Source organism: Camelina sativa, chromosome 3 (assembly GCF_030686135.1).
Source record: "Camelina sativa cultivar CO46 ecotype springtype chromosome 3, ASM3068613v1".
Lineage (NCBI taxonomy): Eukaryota > Viridiplantae > Streptophyta > Magnoliopsida > Brassicales > Brassicaceae > Camelina > Camelina sativa.
In genome coordinates, this window is record NC_141882.1 from 9,383,571 (window position 1) to 9,400,571 (window position 17,001).

At 35.7% G+C, this 17,001-nt stretch overlaps 3 protein-coding genes across 3 annotated transcripts; 2 read left to right on the plus strand and 1 right to left on the minus strand.

The window, feature by feature from the left end:
- The first annotated feature begins 2,099 nt into the window (after positions 1-2,099).
- Positions 2,100-4,536, plus strand: LOC104776387 (uncharacterized). The gene is made up of 4 exons (XM_010500443.3): positions 2,100-2,923; positions 3,016-3,855; positions 3,937-4,004; positions 4,103-4,536. The coding sequence occupies exons 1-4, from the start codon at positions 2,543-2,545 to the stop codon at positions 4,323-4,325; spliced, it is 1,512 nt and encodes a 503-aa protein (XP_010498745.1). The 5' UTR covers positions 2,100-2,542; the 3' UTR covers positions 4,326-4,536.
- A 2,538-nt stretch (positions 4,537-7,074) lies between these two features.
- On the minus strand, positions 7,075-9,907 carry LOC104776388 (putative alkaline/neutral invertase D). The gene is made up of 5 exons (XM_010500444.2): positions 9,582-9,907; positions 9,007-9,349; positions 8,452-8,883; positions 7,818-8,376; positions 7,075-7,535 (listed from the first exon to the last, which is right to left on the minus strand). The coding sequence occupies exons 2-5, from the start codon at positions 9,334-9,336 to the stop codon at positions 7,240-7,242; spliced, it is 1,617 nt and encodes a 538-aa protein (XP_010498746.2). The 5' UTR covers positions 9,337-9,349; positions 9,582-9,907; the 3' UTR covers positions 7,075-7,239.
- A 2,092-nt stretch (positions 9,908-11,999) lies between these two features.
- LOC147946714 (uncharacterized) lies at positions 12,000-16,058 on the plus strand. Its single transcript, XM_087501674.1, has one exon. The coding sequence runs from the start codon at positions 13,181-13,183 to the stop codon at positions 15,929-15,931; it is 2,751 nt and encodes a 916-aa protein (XP_087357800.1). The 5' UTR covers positions 12,000-13,180; the 3' UTR covers positions 15,932-16,058.
- Positions 16,059-17,001: the final 943 nt, after the last annotated feature.

The window sequence follows — 17,001 nt, forward strand, 5'->3', positions numbered from 1 at the left end:
GAAATGATATATAATGAAATCGACGTTTAGGTTCTTTTAGGTAGAATCTCACCTAAAAGCTGGTTTATTAACAATATGTATATGTGCGATTACGTTTTACAGATATCAAATACCGAATTATCATGTGCATCTAGAGACAAAATCTTATTCCATTTTTTTTAGCAATTTAATCCTTTCTATTTCTTTCATGTTAAGCCCTTTTAATGTGTGTTGGTGGGATTAAACCTTTTTATAATTTGTTATACACAATTATATTACTAAATAACAATTTTTGGATAAAAACATAATTGAATCATCACAATATGTAACAATTTAATTTTGCTATATGTATGTATAAAATTAATATAATTTTATAAGAAAAGACGCATATATATCAATTTGTACAAAAGGTTGTACGTTGCCTAGTAAATAAATAATGATTCTCGGATTCACAATTCAATAACTTATACGGAAGAATTATTTCTATTTTCTTAGCTTATTTGAAAAACAAAATTATTCCCAAACGAGGCCAAAGGTCTAGAATATAAGCAGGTGAGATGGGGTAGAAGATAGATAAAAACAACATGTGAGATGTTGGGTGGTAGGTAACCGAATCTATGATCAATGAATAATAGAAAAGAGAGATAATACTTGGAAAAATATTTTATATAACGAGAACTCTATACAATAAAAATGAGTGGAATATTGATGATAGTACGAATTAATAGGAGAAAAGTGATGATGTTGCACATGTAAAGTTAGCTAGATTGAATCGCATGATGATATTTTTAGCCAGCCATGCACTAGCTAGTGAATGTTTCCTTATTTGTTTTATAGCAATCTATACGTAAACTTGTTACATTTATTGTACGCATAGTGTAAAAAATGCCATCCTTCTTTTCTTTTGGTTAACTTAACGGCACTGAACAACCTGCCTGTTAGGGGCAACTCAGCGAATGATGAGGCCACGAAACAGAGTTGTCGATCTTTTCAAATTTTTATAGAAATACTGGTATAAATTATTGTTTTCATGGGTAAGTGTCAAGTAAAACGTATATGTATGAAGAACATTGTTGAATCGTTGTGAAAAGAAAACTTAACGAGAAGGACATATAGTTGAAACCGTGATGGATATATTTCATCACTCTTTTTTGTCTTTGTTGTGTATGTTTTTGTTTTTGGTCAAAAGGATAATTTCATCATTCTACAATATATATATTAATAGAAAAAAAAAACCATCGATCATTATATATGTGTCAATGTGTCAAATAGTAAGTAACAAATGTTGTGTAACATAAATGTTTCTGTAAATGTCCCGAAGAAAACTTATGAATTACAACCAAACTATGAAACTAACTTGTTTACACACTTCTCCTGACTGTTATATAAAACAGTGTATAATATTTTGGTAAAATCTACTAACTAAATGGGATTGGGGTATTGGATAATTAGTTGGGGGTCACGAGACTCAAGAAGAAGACTCGCGGAGTCAGGAAAGGAAACGCAAACCTAAAATTAAATAAGGGAGGGGGCCATCACCTGACAAAACTTAACCGATTTCATTTGCATGGCTCAGAATCTCTCTTCCTTCTTCATTCATTCATTCATTATCTCAATTGGTCCCATACCTCCATGTTATTTTCAATTATTACATATCCTTCTATTTAAAAAATTTGTCTGGCCCTCACAAAACATATACTACATATACATTTTTAGATATTTTTAGTACGTTAATTGTCCAACTTCATGAAAACTCGTTCTCTTCCATACTCACATGCATACACTAGCTAGTCTAATCAATTCTGGTTTATAATTATGATGAATAAAGGGAGAAAAATTGTATAAATTATCTATGCATTTTTTTTTTTTAATACCAATACCCATTCAAATTTTTTTGTATTAGAAACTTTTAGAAAAAAAAAATCAAATAATATAATCGTAAAGAGAGGAAGTAAGTTACATACATGTCAACCATTTCGTGTTGAGCCAATTCGCATGTCATTGGCAATTACAGATTGTAGATCAAAAAAGCCCATTGGGTTGGTAAACTAATTTAAATCTAGGCCCAAACAATCCGAATCACAAAATATTCATTATCATATTCTAATCACGAAATTCATATCATAATCAAAATCAAAATCATACCACATAAATTAAAATTAACGTTGGCTAATTTCCTAAAACGATAATGTTTCTGTATTCAAAGTTTTCAAAACCCTAAACGCCAAATTCACTCACTCTCCTTCTTCTTTCTTCTTCCTCTGCATCTGTAACTAGAACATCATCACAACGACAACAACAAAACCCTAAATCCTTTAATTACATTTTTTTCTTTTCATCTCATTGCCTCACTCACAAGTCACAACCAACTTAAAATTAGGGTTTTATCTTATCCGTTTCTCTCTTCTTCAGAGTTTTAAAGACAACAAAAATGCTCAAAGAAGATTCTATGACGGAACGTTCAATCCCTCTTCTCTCCTCCACTCCGGCTTAAACCTTCTTTTCTTCCCAGAGGGTTATTTAATTAACAGCTCCTTTCAATTTCTCTTTATAAACCTATTCAATGCCGCAGATTACTACAACTTGTTTCTCTACGCCTACTGCTACTTTCTCAGCGTATTTGTACCATAACCGTATCCCTAATTTGGTACCGTCGGTTCGATTCTCAATTAAAGATAGTGGAACTCGAGCTTGGGTTAGACGAACCGGTACAAGATCCAGATGGTTCAATTCGAGCTCCCTTACGGCGGTGGCGGCATCATCGGAGGAGAAAGATTCTCCGAGCAAGTCGACGAGAACGAATCGTAGATCTAACGGCGGTGGTGGATTGGTTCGTAATCCAGATTTGTTGAAAATTCCAGGAGTTGGTCCAAGGAACCAGAGAAAGCTCGTTGAAAATGGAATCCAAGGTGTTGCTGAGCTCAAGCAATTATACAAAGATAAGGTAATGTGTTTATGTATAATGTATTCACAAAATTTGAAAGCTTTTTGTGTTGTTTCAATTGAAATGTTATACCTTTTACATGGTCTTCTCAGTTTTGGGAAGCTAGTCAGAAAATGGTTGAGTATCTTCAATGCTCTGTTGGGATTAAACATCGGAACCACGCTGAGAGTATAACAACGTTCATTAAACAAAGCGTGGACGAAGAAGAACTCAAGGATTCTTCTGAGACTAATAATAATAAGCCTAAGAGACGTTTGACGTTCTGTGTTGAAGGGAACATTAGTGTTGGGAAGACAACGTTTCTACAGAGGATAGCTAATGAGACCATTGAGCTTCGTGACTTAGTTGAGATTGTTCCTGAACCTATTGATAAATGGCAGGATGTTGGACCTGATCATTTCAATATCTTAGATGCTTTTTATGCTGAGCCTGAGAGGTATGCTTATACTTTCCAGAACTATGTGTTTGTCACTCGGCTGATGCAGGAGAAAGAATCTTCCTCTGGTGTCAAACCTCTTAGGTTGATGGAGCGTTCTGTGTTTAGTGACCGTATGGTTTTCGTGCGAGCTGTTCATGAAGCGAAATGGATGAATGAGATGGAGATTAGCATTTACGACTCTTGGTTCGATCCTGTGGTTTCTTGTTTACCAGGACTTGTTCCTGATGGGTTTATCTACTTGAGGGCTAGCCCTGACACTTGTCACAAGCGGATGATGTTAAGGAAACGAGAGGAAGAAGGTGGAGTGTCGTTAAAGTACCTCCAGGATCTTCATGAGAAGCATGAGAGCTGGCTCCTTCCCTTTGAGAGTGGGAACCATGGTACATTCTCTGTTAGTAAACCGCCTGTTCATATGGACAATGCACTTCATCCTGATATAAGGGATCGTGTGTTTTACTTGGAAGGAAACCATATGCATTCTAGCATCCAGAAGGTAAATTAAGTCTCTGGTGCTTATATTAGTTCATGGATTCTGAAGATAATATTTGCTTAGACTGGTTGATTGATTTTACAGGTTCCTGCATTGGTACTTGACTGTGAACCCAATATCGACTTTAGCAGAGACATTGAAGCAAAGAGACAGTGAGTTTTCAGTTACATTTACTCAAACTAACTCTTACCAAGTTTCCCAATCCTTACTCAAACAGCTTTTTCTGATTTGTTTTTTTTTTTATCAAAAGGTATGCACGTCAGGTTGCAGAGTTCTTTGAATTTGTTAAACAGAAGCAAGAAACATCACCAGGACATGAAAATGGAAGCGACTCAAGCACACCGCAATTGTTGATGCCACATAATGGAGGTCTTTGGATACCATCAGACGGTAATCATTTCCCTGGAGCTGCCCTACAGTCTTTAGATTTAAGAAAGGCGATGACTCTCATGACCAGATCACCGTCCTCATGATTTTCATTTTCGCCACCATCCGCTGATCCTGATTTTGCTCGGCTTAAGGATCCCTGGACCTGGAGATTGATTTTACGAATGTCAGTAGGTAATCTATCTATCACTAGGCAAAGTTTTGTTGTTTAGAAACATCTATCATCTATGAAGCTTGTGATGAATCTGGTGCTGCTTTTGTACTCTTTCGATGTAAAAAGAAAAGGATCGTTTTATAGTTGTGCTGTCTTCCCGTGATGCTGTTAAGTGTGTCGCAAGGTGATTGCTCTTACCGATAATCCGAAAAAGTTGGCTTCACATCTCTTTTGTTCATCTGTAGTGTTGTATCCTGATTCTTGCAAAGTTAGCAAAACTAGTCCACTGGTTAATTACTGTTTGATCTCTAATTCTATGATTAAATAGTCCATTGGTTTTGCATTGTTCAATGTTCATCGTTATGGCAAGTAGGCTTGAATCTGTTAGTGTGCTTGATTCGTTTATATATTTTTGGCCAAAACACATAAACTGAAGACCTTTGTGCCTACGAATCTCAATTGTATCACAGATTTTATGTCCAATCTATATTAACATTTTTAATGTACATTTTTTGTGTTTTGTGTTATGCCCTTTTAGTTTTGTTTATTTAAAAAGTTATTTACAACATTAACCTCTAAAAAATTTCCAAAACTAACATTACTCCAGATTTTGTTTCCTAAATATTTTACATTTTATTTCAATTAAAAAATAACAGCAATCAATATGGAAATAAAAGCTATCATATATTTAACCATACATTATGTTGTGTTTTGAAGATATTTTATATCTGAATCCTTCTTCGTAAACAAAGAATAAAACAATTTGATTCTCATTTTGTTTTCCAAAATCTGTGAGCTTTGATTATTAACGTAATAAAAACTTCGATTGAAAATTATTTAAATATTATAATTAACATATATAAACTTAATAAAAAATTTAATTATTACGAATATGTAAAATTAAAAAAATTTCTAAAATACTATATAATGTGGTTATATTGTAGATGAGTTATAAAGAGAACATGTTGAAATAAATAAAATATTATTAAATTTGTGTTAACACGGGTTAAATCTTCAATTAATTATTTATCAACACTACTATTTAGAATATTTGACATAAAATCAAGTTGATTTAACTAAGATTGTATATAAGAATTAAATCATTAGGAAAAATGTGACTTAGTCACATCGTATAATTATTGATTATGTATTTTAGATCCCTTATTTTTTGTTATAATAATTAAAAATCAAAATAGAATCTCAAACACTAAACAAAACAAACTAAATATAACAAACAAATGGTCATGACGTGTCTTGCAGGTAAAAAAATAATATAAATATTTAGCCATACAACAACTAGAAAATTTAGTTATTCCTTTATTTACACAACATTCAATATTTAACATATAGATACAACATAAAATATAAATTATATGCCCGCGGGTTCAAATCTAGTTGAGCTTTATTAAGTCAACCCTTAACTTTACTAAATCAGTAGTATTTATTCTATTAAAGCTGAAGTACTCACTAGACTCAAATTAGACCATGACTTTGTTTTGGTACGTTTTTCATTAAAAATGATTAGAGAATCACTTAATTTAATTAAATTAACCTATGATTACCATTTTTCGCAATGACCATTATACCCTCCATTCAATCACTAAATATCTGCCGGGTCGAGACGCGGATCCTGTATGATCCGGAAACAGAAGAAAAAAATTAACGGATCTGTTTGTACTCCATGTCTAAAATATTCGGATCATGTTTTTGATTTGGTTCAATAATAGTTATTTCCGTTACCAAACAAAGTTATTCTTTAGAGGCAAACACTCCGATTTAATTGTTTTTAAGGTATCTAAATTAAAACCATATATGTTAATTACCAAAATTTAAGCTAATTACTTAATTATTGAGATTGATCTTATCAATTAATCTTTCAGTATAATCTTTTAAAAAAAATATTTTGTGATTCAGTTAAAATCTTTGAAAACGAATATTCATCTTACCAAATCTTACTACATTGCTTGATTTCCGAGATTATCATTTTTCTCTACTCTTTTACGATAAAGTTTGAAAATGAATATTCATCTATCAGTTGGAACGAATCAAGTAAGTAAATATATTTTGCGTATATTAGAAATATCAAATCTTAACTTCTAAGTGATAACATAAATCTACCTAATTTCACTATAAATATATTATGAGCTTCCTATTGAAATATTATACTAAAAGAAGACATTTAAAATTCGTTAGACAAAATGATGGCTCTCCCCCTTTCACATACTCCCTTGAAAGATCTGAAACCATACAAAAATATTTGGCGTATTCAAGTTAAATTCTTCATAGTTGGAGAATAAATACCGCTAAACTTGGTGAATCAATAGAACTGATTCTGGCTGACGAAACAGTATGCATTTTAGTATAGATTTAATATTTCTTTACTAATCGATTAATATCAATTCATTCTAACTGTGTTTTTTTTGGGTTTATATAGGGTGACAAAATAGGAGCTACTGTGAGAAAGGATCATATCAAGAAGTCTGAAGCTGATTTAGAGTATTTTTGTTTGGTTTATATAAGGTGTATTTTTGTAATCCTTCAAACTCTATATTACAAAAATACAAATTACAAAAAAAAGTAACTAACAAAATATATAATCCTGTGTTGTAGCAGGAGGTATCACCTAGTACTAGCTATTATTGTAACAATGTAAGTGAAAAAAATGAGGTAAACAGACCAAAGAAAGAAGAATATGAATTATGTGATTAAAACAAATGGGTAAAGGTTATCACTTGTCAAATTATCATATCCCCACTAGTAGGGGCAACTAGAAGAAGAAAAAAGAACGATAATACAAATTACGTGAAACTAACAAAATTTTAGGCCGCAAAGAATGGACGAACAAATTAAAAAGTCCAAGAATAAGATCTCTTAATGACAGGTTTGATCTGTTTATCTTCTTCCAATGAGATCATTCCAAGATGAGAAGGATCTTCCAACAACATCTTGGCTACCAAGTAACCAGCGATGGACCATGTCTGAAACTTCCTCGCTTGTTTTCCTATGAACCTTCCAGATTTGCCATCGTAGTATTCAGGCCAACCGTCCTTCAAAAGCCGTGCTTCTGTCAGGTCTATTGCCCGCTTCGCTATCTGCGGCCTTCCAGTCTTTATGCACGCAGCTGTTAATAGCCACAACAACACTGCCCCGGAGAAAAACAAGAACAATGATTAGCCAGCCGTACATAAAGTAAATAGTACTACTCAATTTATACAAGTAGGGAATTTTGACTAATGAAAACACTTTCGGCAAAGAAGATTTATGAATTTTTTTTGTCTACAATGATTTTGTTTCCAACTTTTAAAAAGCATAAACGAAATTTTAAAAAACTAACACATTCCTTTTTTTGAAATTGTCAGTATCAAAAATTGGTTTAGTTAAAAACATATAATAATTTCAAGAAAGAATAGAAAAGAGAATTCACCTGGCCAAGAACCTCCGTTATGGTAACTCCAACGAGTATTCTTAGGGTCACAACCAGTAACAATCCTCCACTCATGGCTCTCGATCGCCGGATGACAAATCTTAACCGGCATCTCACCAACCAGCTCCTCCCACCGTTCCTCAATCAAGTCCATGATCGCAGCCGACTGCTCAGGGGTAGCTAAAGAACCAAGAATCGCTACACAGTTACCAAGAGCAAACCACCTGAAATCCATACGAGCTGGACTAACGTTTCCAATGAAGTAACCGCCACGTAGAGGCATGGAATCAAACACCCACTCAGGGATCGAGTCAGGGATGACGTTGAACTTGTTGACCGCCGTGTGCGAGTACTCCTCTGTTTTGTAACGGTAGATGTCATTGAGCTGCTGGAAATCAAGCCAGAAATAGCTTCTCATGTGGAAGCTAAGCGCGTGTAGCCTCGTCACTATCCTCTCCATGAACTCTTTCCCTTCCGTGTCGTGTTTTAGCATCGACATTGCTGATCGTAGAGCCATGAAGAATAGAGCTTGGATCTCTATCGGGTACCCGTAAACCCCCTACGCAAGATTCACTTCGTTAAACACTAACTCTGTATAATCAATACAAAGTTACAACCCTAACTAGTTATTTACCATTCTTCGATCGACCATGGAGCAGCCGTCAGCGCAAAGCAATGTGGGGAAAGTATCAAAGCCTTCGGAGAGACAAAGAGAGAGAATGAGTCTCATTCCCTTTTGACATTCATGTGTTTCAGCTAGTGAAGTGTCTCCAGTGGACTTTGTGTATGCTCTGAGGAGAATGATCCACCAAAAACCTGAGTCAACCGGAGCAACTCTTCCAATAGCGCTCTCTCCAAAGTCAGCAATGACAGTGTCGGTTTTCTTGATCGGGTCGTGAAGGATCTTGAAGCTAGCCGGCATGGCGCCTTCCCCAAGCTTGAACCTGTCGATCTTTTTCTCTCTTCCTTGGATTTGAATTGTCTTGAGGAGGAAGTTCTTGACTATGTCTGGCTCTCCGTTCATGAGGAAAGCTAGTGCACTTGGAACAAAGTCTCTTACAAACACCTAACCAACATTTTCACAAAAACAATGCATCCCAAAGCGTTAACGTAATAACAGAATCATTTGAAAAACAGAGGAAGGTTTAATAATGAAACACAAAAACAATACAAAGGAAAGAAACCAAACCTGATCATAGTTCAATACTTCCTCAGAAGCATGGTCATAAGCAGCAATAGTACCAACGGGTTGGCCACGAAAGTAAACTAACGATCGTCTCAATGCATCCCAAGCCTCAGCAACCATAGGATGAGGCTCAAACGAGTTTCTATCCGAAGACACTGGAGTTTCCAACCCGGACCTGCCTCCGGGAGAATTAACGGGTTCAAAGATTCCCATTTCGCTGAACGACCTCTCATCGAACGATCTTTTCCGTTCAATATTTAGCCTCGGCCGGTCAAGTAACCGTGATATGTCGTCTAGCTCTGAGATAGAGCTTGACGAGTTTACTGCTTCCATTGGTATTATAGATCTGGATTAAAAGGATATAACTATAAATTAATTAAAACGTTTTTTTTGTTTTATGGAAATGATGATTAACGTAAAAATTGGACTTATCTAAGATAAAAGTAATTAAAACATTAGTAATCTTCATAAGTACTGTTCTTAAGGATGTAACAAAGAAAAAGAAAAAGAATCGTACATGTATTGTGGAAGCTTAGATCTAAGAAGGTTAAAGATAAAAACATAAAAATAAAACGGACCTTAATTACGACGGAGAGATAAGATAATCTCCGAGACGGTGTAGAAATGTGTAAAAGAGAGAGAGAGAAGAAGAGAAAAAAAAGGAAAACGTAAGGAAGAGAAGAAATATATATAGAGGGAAGGAAGATGAGAGACGACGACGACGAACGTGGAAAGTCTCTCGTTATTTGTTTTCTTCTTTATCTCTCTCTCGTTCATTGACTGTGGTAATGGTGGAGACAAAGCTAGTGGCTTTGGTCGTTAGCGAGAAGATGATTGGAGCGTGTTGTTCACGGGGAGGAAACGACATCGTTTTCTTTTTGAGTTCTGACATGTTTTTAAATTTGGCTTAAGATGAATCGATTGGGTCATTGGACTTTTCGCCGGTTCGATTGGCTTTTCTTGATTTTTGTTTCGTTTATTTTACATTTTTTTGATAGTTTTTGGCTTTTTCACTTTTCAGGTTTAAATAGTATTGTAGTAATGTTTTGATAGGTTGACCAATTGGCCAATTGGCATAGTCTTTGTCGGAGTTCAGTGTCCATCACTTATCTATTCGGATTTTAAAGTATCGGGCAAGTTGCATGCAGTTTGTATCTTTACCTTTTTCGTTTTGGTATCAATATTAAGTGTTTGTATTTTTCACTTGTATAAAACCATGTATTATATGTGTGTATAGGACCAGAACCTGTTTGGTAGAGAAGTACATGCGGAGAATAGATTTTGGTGGCGTTGAATTCGCGTTTTCCAAATTTAGGCAAGACATTAATATTTCATTAGTTGGTCTAGCTTTTCTCTTTTCTTCTCTTACCATTTGTTGATCAAGATGATGATACTAAAATTTGCATGAATACAAAAAACTTTGGCTACTATATAAATCCACGTCTAGTTCCAAAGAAAACCGTGTACGTTATATATCAATTCAGGCGATAATTGCATAAACTGATATAGTTGAAAATACTTTTGCATTGCAAGTTGAGATATTTTATTAACGTGGATTTGGCTATAAAGAAAAACATGTAATAGTCATATGTTTGTTTCACTAAATTCTCAGTTCTAGTATGTTTATGGTGGCTTATGGTGGTCAAACCTTACAACCAATGGCTTATGGTGGCCAAACTTTACAGGTGAATCTTGACATGAGAAGTGGCCAAACTTCATTGTTGAAACTTGACATGAGATTTTGGTTTTTTAGATTCTTTTCAAATATTTTTTGGTTTTTTAAAAAAATAGATTTTTGTTAAACTATAAAATCAAAAACAAATTATCGATCTATGAAGAAAAAATTAGACCTACCTAAAATCAATATAAGACCATTTTCCAACCCCATTTTTAACAAGCCTCATTTTAACATATCTTATTTTTATAATATAAATGACATATTGTATACTGTTTACAAAGTTTCTCAACAGACAGCTAGGGTTTTTTTTCTAGAAAAGAGACGCGGCGGATGACCGAAGATGACTACCCTCAGATAAGTTACGAGGTAGTTTTGTTTTTTTTTCATTTAGGTTAAACCATGTTTTTTTTTTAAATGATATTTTAGAAATTTATGATTAAAATGTCCCAAATTTGAAAATTAGTGATTTTTTTTTAACATTTATTCTGAGATTTTATTTACGTGGATTTGGCAAAAAAGAAAATCGTGTTGTTCTTCTCTAAGGCCTTTGGTATGGTGAATAGTTTGTTCCAACTTCTAGGAGAAGTGTTAACTTAAGTACTTATGCTTATTTTCAAGCCTCAGTTATTATTAACTATACTTGTTGTTAAGTTCACTATTTGTGTACGACGGCCAAATGGTGCGTTAACTTAATAGTTTGCCATTACATACTAAACATGCTTTTATCTTTGTTATCAGCTTCTAAGGAAAGATAGTGATGATATTGACATAGCTATTGATAATATGTCCGGAAGTGAGTTTCTTGATAAGTTAGAGGAGTATTTATTTTCCTAGAGATGAATAAGTGCAAGGCGACATTGTTATTGAAAGGTTTTGAAACTTTCTTTTTGGCTTGTGACTCCCCTTGCTGAATTTAATTAAGTCCAATACGCTATAATTTGTTTATGTTAACTGGGTGCACAAGGATTGGTGCACAAGGCTGATTCATACAAACAATGGGCCCATTAACACGAGGCCCATTCTAAACCCTATATATGACTCGGACGCCAACGCGGGGTTGGTACTTTTGTTCGCTACAATTAGTAATTTTCAAAACTCTCTAGTCGATATCGAGATCCAGCCCTAACCCTGCTTGCCCATCTCTCAGGTGACCTGAGTCAGGTCAGTTTCTCGCTCCTTATTTCACTGTTACTTCGGAACGATTACGGCCTTGTTCCTCCTCTCTCTCTCCGGATGTTTATCTGATGTGTTTGATTTTAGCTCTAGATTAGAAGTCCTGATGAAACCATGGACGGTTCAACCAAACCAGAAGGACCTGAGGAGCAGCTTGAACCTGAGAAAGCATCGGAGGACCAGCTTGAACCAGAAGAAGCACCGGAAGAACAGCTTGTACCAGCGGAAGAAGCACTAATCGTCCCGGCGGGTCCTATAACAAGGTCACGGTCCAAGAGGTTCAACCAAGACATTAGTGGACTACTCAAGGAGCTGAACAAGAAGCTAGAAGACGTGGCTCAAACCACTTTCACCATGCTCACAGCTCAAGGTGCTCGGTAAAGGGTAAAGTGTTGCTTTGGTGCTCTTTTTCCCTTGGTCAAGTTTTGTCCCATTGGGTTTTCTTGACAAGGTTTTTAATGAGGCCTAAGTAACATTTTTAACCCCCTTTGCTAGCACAAGTTGTGGTCCAAAGCCCATTACAAAGCTTTGGCCCATTTTCTATCTCTTTCTCATTCAAACTTTGCATTTATTGTTTTATCATTTCCTAGACATCTTGCAATAGCTTGAACTTGAACTTGCAAGGTTATCTAGGGTTTTATCTTCTCTATCTCGTCCCCCTACTTCTCCTATTTAAAGACCATGTATCTCTTCTTTGTAAACCATCAAACATTTTAATCAAAAACTTCTTTCTACTTGTTTGATCTGAGGAGTGTGTAATATCTTCTCAACTTGTCTTCTTCTTAGTGTGTCATATCTAAGTTGGATTCGAGCCTGAAGTCTAAGAGATTTCCATCTCTCTTGGAAGTTCATTTCAATCCCCTTTTCATCCGATGCATCATTTCACCATTCCATCTCCTTCAATCCGCTGCATAAACCACCCCTTCACCTTCCATTTGATCAATCTATTGTATCTTCGATCCATTGATCATCATCAATCCATCCGATCATCTTCAAGACCTTGCAAATGTGTTCTTGGGAGCAGATTCCTTGCCAGGAGTCTATCATGTGGTATCAGAGCAACCACTCTGCAACCAGGTTTTGAATTCCAATCGTCACTTTTTGTATTTTTCAGATCTGTCGCTTCGTCTTACAAGAGTTTTATAAAATGTTTTACTCGTTCAAAAATTACAAACTCAACTGTTTTGGAACCAGGAACGAGTCTAGTATTTTTGAAAATTAATTTGAGAATTTTTAGACTCGTTTTCATAATTTTCCCAGATCTGTTTTCATTTATGCGTTTTTGGAACTATTTACTGGTGGATCTTTGTTTTCTTTGCAGATACCATGGTGACGTCAAAAGAGAAAGAGTCATCTACATCCAGTCTTGAAAGGAGGATTCTTCAGACTGTCACGACCATGCTTGATGCAAGATTTGGCGCTCTACACTTGAATCAAACCAACCCGGAAGCAAATCAGCGTCAAAGGCAACACCAGGATCTTAAACCCAAGCCACCAGATGACACATCTAGATCAACCTGGAGCAGCTTACAGAAAACCTCTCATACTCCCAAATCTAAATCTGTGATTCATTCTAAAATCTCTTTAGCTCATAAACTCTATAAATTTACAGGAAAAGGAGATTACCTTGAATGGGAGAAACACATGAAGGATTGGTTCTACTACAAGGATATCCCAGGAAATGAGAAATTAGCTTTTGCACTTACCCAACTCACAGGAGACGCTTACAAATGGTGGTTGCAAGAAGTTGATGATCGTTGGTATTACAAGGAGCCAAATATCACAATGTGGAGAGATCTTAAGAAGCTTCTAAGGAACAAGTATGCTCCACAAGCGCTACACCGTGCTGCCCAAGCCAATGTCACAATCCAAGCAGTTCCTGAAAAGAAATCCGTCAAAGTACCAGACCAAAAGAAAAACCCAACATCTGTGGAGGCTAAGGCGCAATCAGATCTTCTTGAGGCATTAACCGAGTACATTAAATTTGAAAAGATGGATACTAAGTCAACATCTCAACCAAAGAAGGTCCCTGAACAGATTATCGTTCAAGAGCAAAGTCTAGAGCCATCGCTTGAATCATGTAGTGAACCGAAGCAATGTAAGTCTTCCACACTTTCAAAATCCAAGGAAATAACTGTTCAAAGTTTAAAAAATTCCAATTCTTGTATGATGCACTTGTCTTTGCCCAAAAGTGTTGAGATAGGTACAGATTCTAATGGAGGACAATGGAAGCAAGCAGATCAAGAAAAGGAGAATAATGAATTTGAAAGAAAGGATCAGCCCAGACCCAAGGAGAAACAGCTTGGAGAAGAAGCCAAGGAAAGACAATTCATTTCTGAGGATGATGTTGTTATACCAACTGGACCTATGACTCTATCTCAAGCTAAGTGTGATCTTTCTTTTATCCAATCTGATTTTGTGCTTGAAAAACTAACCCATTTTGAACCGGAGCAACCGAGTAGTATAATTTCATTTTTACAGGTTCAAGAAGAAGAGTCACTAGAAACAAAACAAATTAGTTTTCCATTGATTAGTGATTTGGAGCAGATCAGCATTGTGCCAAACCCAGTTCCTATACCATATCTTTGTGACTACCCAAGAAAGTACTGTAAGGAAATTGATTTGGTTAGGACAAAGCCTAATTTTTTTGTTTTGATTTCTGCTCAAGATGAAAAACGTTTTGGTTTACAAAATGTGAAAGAATTTTGTGTTTCAAAATCTGTTTTTGACAAAATGATTCCAAGTTTTGAAACATCTGCTTTTAAAGAGTTCTTTAAGCCAAAAGGTTTGTTATTTGAAAAGTTTCTTGAATTTAACTCTTCTTTGAGAGTTTCTTTGAGTAGCATTGTGATTGAGCCGTTTGGAAATATAACTGAGCATGTAATGGTTAAACCTTTTTCTAAAATGAGTTATTTCCTTGAAAAAGAGTTGTGTGAGTTTAAACTGTTCATTGAGCTTTGCAAACCAACTGTGAAAGATCATGTTTTTTATTTCTCTATTTCAAGTATAATGCACTTGCTCTTTCCCATGATTGCTAAGAAAGGAACATGTTACCTGAAGAAGCAAAATTACTTTGGAGAAGAAAGATGTTCTGTTCAAATCAAGGAGAAACCACCAGATATATGCCATCAAATGATTTATCATTTTGGAGTTAGAAGCTGGAAGTATCTTAGTGAAACAACTTCAATCGCTCAAGGATGCTCCATTCTTAAACTCTATTTTGATTACAGTTACATGAATATCTGTTTGATTTTTTTCTATGTGCCTAAACTGTTTCGTTTTGATGTAGGAGATCTTGTGTTCTTACAAGATAAACCAATAAACTTGGAACATGGAAAAGTAGTCAAAGCTTTCTCGACGCTCAAAGATGAACCACCTGATGCAACACTTGTGCTCATACCAAACTATCATAAGATAAGTATTTTTATTCTCAATGATACTTTTATCCAAAAGTACACAGATATAATTCACTTGTCTTTGTCAAAAGAGCCAAATACAGATTTTAGAGTGGTCAAGAAGCGCATAATCAAAACTGAAAAGAAAGTAGGAGATAAACGATTCAAACCACCTGATTTGGATCAAGATGAACACCAAGATGTTAGCAGTTTCATACTGATCCAAGAAGAACCCCCAGATCCACTTCCATTAATCATGATGAGCATTGATCATACCCAAGGCATTATTCAGCTAAGTACTTCCTTAACCCAATCTTTTTCTCAAGATTCTAGAGCTTTGATTATCAGTTTGTTACATTCAGAAAATCTTGGGAAAGGGTTAGGTTTATTTATAGAAAATTCAAAACAAAACAAGAATAGCGATTTGTACCAAGCTCAGATTTTTACCATGACTATAATGACACACTTGATCTTTGCCAAAGGTATTGACAACTTTGCAGGTACAAAAGAGGAGCCCCCAGATTTAGCAATTCTTTCGTCCAAAATCTTTGCGAGAAGCGGGATTGGAGATCTTTTGATGCATGATCTTAAATCCAATGGTTGTTTTAGGATGATCTTTGAGGTTGGAGAACAACTAATGGTACATTTGAAGAGTAAACAATTACCAGCTGAAAAAGAGTAAAAATTAATGCCAAATATCGATGGACCGTTCACAATGCTCAAACGAATCAACAATGATGCCTACCAACTCGACCTCCAAGGTAAGTGCAAAGTTAGTGGCAGTTTCAATGTTTCTGATCTTTTTCCTTCTTGTGCAGATAATTCGGATTTGAGGTCAAATCCTTTTCAAGTGGGAGAGGATGATGAAACCATGGACGGTTCAACCAAACCAGAAGGACCTGAGGAGCAGCTTGAACCTGAGGAAGCATCGGAGGACCAGCTTGAACCAGAAGAAGCACCGGAAGAACAGCTTGTACCAGCGGAAGAAGCACTAATCGTCCCGGCGGGTCCTATAACAAGGTCACGGTCCAAGAGGTTCAACCAAGACATTAGTGGACTACTCAAGGAGCTGAACAAGAAGCTAGAAGACGTGGCTCAAACCACTTTCACCATGCTCACAGCTCAAGGTGCTCGGTAAAGGGTAAAGTGTTGCTTTGGTGCTCTTTTTCCCTTGGTCAAGTTTTGTCCCATTGGGTTTTCTTGACAAGGTTTTTAATGAGGCCTAAGTAACATTTTTAACCCCCTTTTCCAGCCCAAGTCGTGGTCCAAAGCCCATTACAAAGCTTTGGCCCATTTTCTATCTCTTTCTCATTCAAACTTTGCATTTATTGTTTTGTCATTTTCTAGACATCTTGCATGAGCTTGAACTTGAACTTGCAAGGTTGTCTAGGGTTTTCTCTTCTCTATCTCGTCCCCCTACTTCTCCTATTTAAAGACCATGTATCTCTTCTTTGTAAACCATCAAACATTTTAATCAAAAACTTCTTTCTACTTGTTTGATCTGAGGAGTGTGTAATATCTTCTCAACTTGTCTTCTTCTTAGTGTGTCATATCTAAGTTGGATTCGAGCCTGAAGTCTAAGAGATTTCCATCTCTCTTGGAAGTTCATTTCAATCCCCTTTTCATCCGCTGCATCATTTCACCATTCCATCTCCTTCAATCCGCTGCATAAACCTTCCCTTCACCTTCCATTTGATCAATCTATTGTATCTTCGATCCATTGATCATCATCAATCCATCCGATCATCTTCA